The 1,068-nt window shown below is 38.8% G+C and overlaps 1 protein-coding gene across 1 annotated transcript in view; it reads left to right on the top strand.

Annotated features, from left to right (window-relative positions):
* The first annotated feature begins 304 nt into the window (after window positions 1-304).
* The window catches only part of LOC108633100 (pyruvate carboxylase, mitochondrial-like), a 5,642-nt gene continuing 4,878 nt past the window's right edge, over window positions 305-1,068 (top strand). The window contains exons 1-2 of the mRNA XM_026811033.1: window positions 305-469; window positions 666-984. Of these exons, the coding sequence (XP_026666834.1) occupies window positions 392-469; window positions 666-984 (397 nt within the window). The 5' untranslated portion in view covers window positions 305-391. The remainder of the gene's footprint in view (window positions 470-665; window positions 985-1,068) is intronic.

The following is a 1,068-nucleotide window of genomic DNA, read 5'->3' as shown; positions in this document are numbered from 1 at the left end:
AGTCAATGCTAGGTTGCAAGTCGAGCACACAGTCACAGAAGAGATAACTGGGTAATTATCATTTTTCAATCATTAAGAGTTCTCTACGTTTATTAAAAACAATTTTAATTATCATATTTTTGTTCTATACATATTATTTTTACACATCTGCATTTTAATATCGTTATATCACGTTTGCTTGTATTATCTGTTTTCGAAAATTTTCAGAATCGATCTGGTGCAATCTCAGATAAGAATAGCCGAAGGCATTACGCTGCCTGAATTAGGACTGACCCAAGACAAGATCGTTCCTCAAGGATTCGCGATACAGTGCAGAGTCACTACTGAGGATCCAGCGAAAAACTTCCAACCGGATACCGGAAGAATAGAAGTATTCAGATCTGGAGAAGGTATGGGAATCAGATTGGACGGAGCCTCGGCGTTTGCTGGTGCGATTATCTCGCCATACTATGACTCTCTTCTGGTCAAGGTAACAACTGACTTGTTATTTGTTTCTGCGTTCGATAAAATCGATGATTTGATAAATCCTGATAATCATATTTGATTTAATCATCGATTCTCTGATTGACTCAAAATAACAATAATTAATTAATGATTTTTTTATATGCATAAATCATCAAAAATTAAAAACTGTTTAAAGATAGATTGCGTTGCTCTATTTCTAGGTAATAGCTCATGCGGCAGATCTGCAATCGTCTTGTGCAAAGATGAACCGAGCGTTGCGAGAGTTCCGAGTCCGCGGGGTGAAGACGAACATCCCCTTCCTATTGAACGTCCTTGAAAACCAGAAATTCTTAAACGGGAACGTGGACACGTATTTCATCGACGAGAACCCGCAACTGTTCCAGTTTCAGCCTAGCCAGAACCGTGCACAGAAACTGTTGAATTATTTAGGATCAGTTTTGGTGAATGGGCCTAGTACACCCTTGGCGACGAATTTGAAACCGGCTGAGATTAGGCCCCACATTCCGCAGATCGCTTTAGGTAAAGAATGACAGGAATGTCGACCAAATACGGTGATTCACTGATTTTTTTAATAAGATATTTTGAATATAATGACTATTAGGC

This window comes from Ceratina calcarata, unplaced genomic scaffold, assembly GCF_001652005.2.
Source record: "Ceratina calcarata isolate Rehan_Ccalc_2016 unplaced genomic scaffold, ASM165200v1 scaffold1830, whole genome shotgun sequence".
NCBI lineage: Eukaryota > Metazoa > Arthropoda > Insecta > Hymenoptera > Apidae > Ceratina > Ceratina calcarata.
The sequence above is the reverse complement of the archived record's forward strand: the minus strand, read 5'-3'. Positions and strand labels throughout refer to the sequence as shown.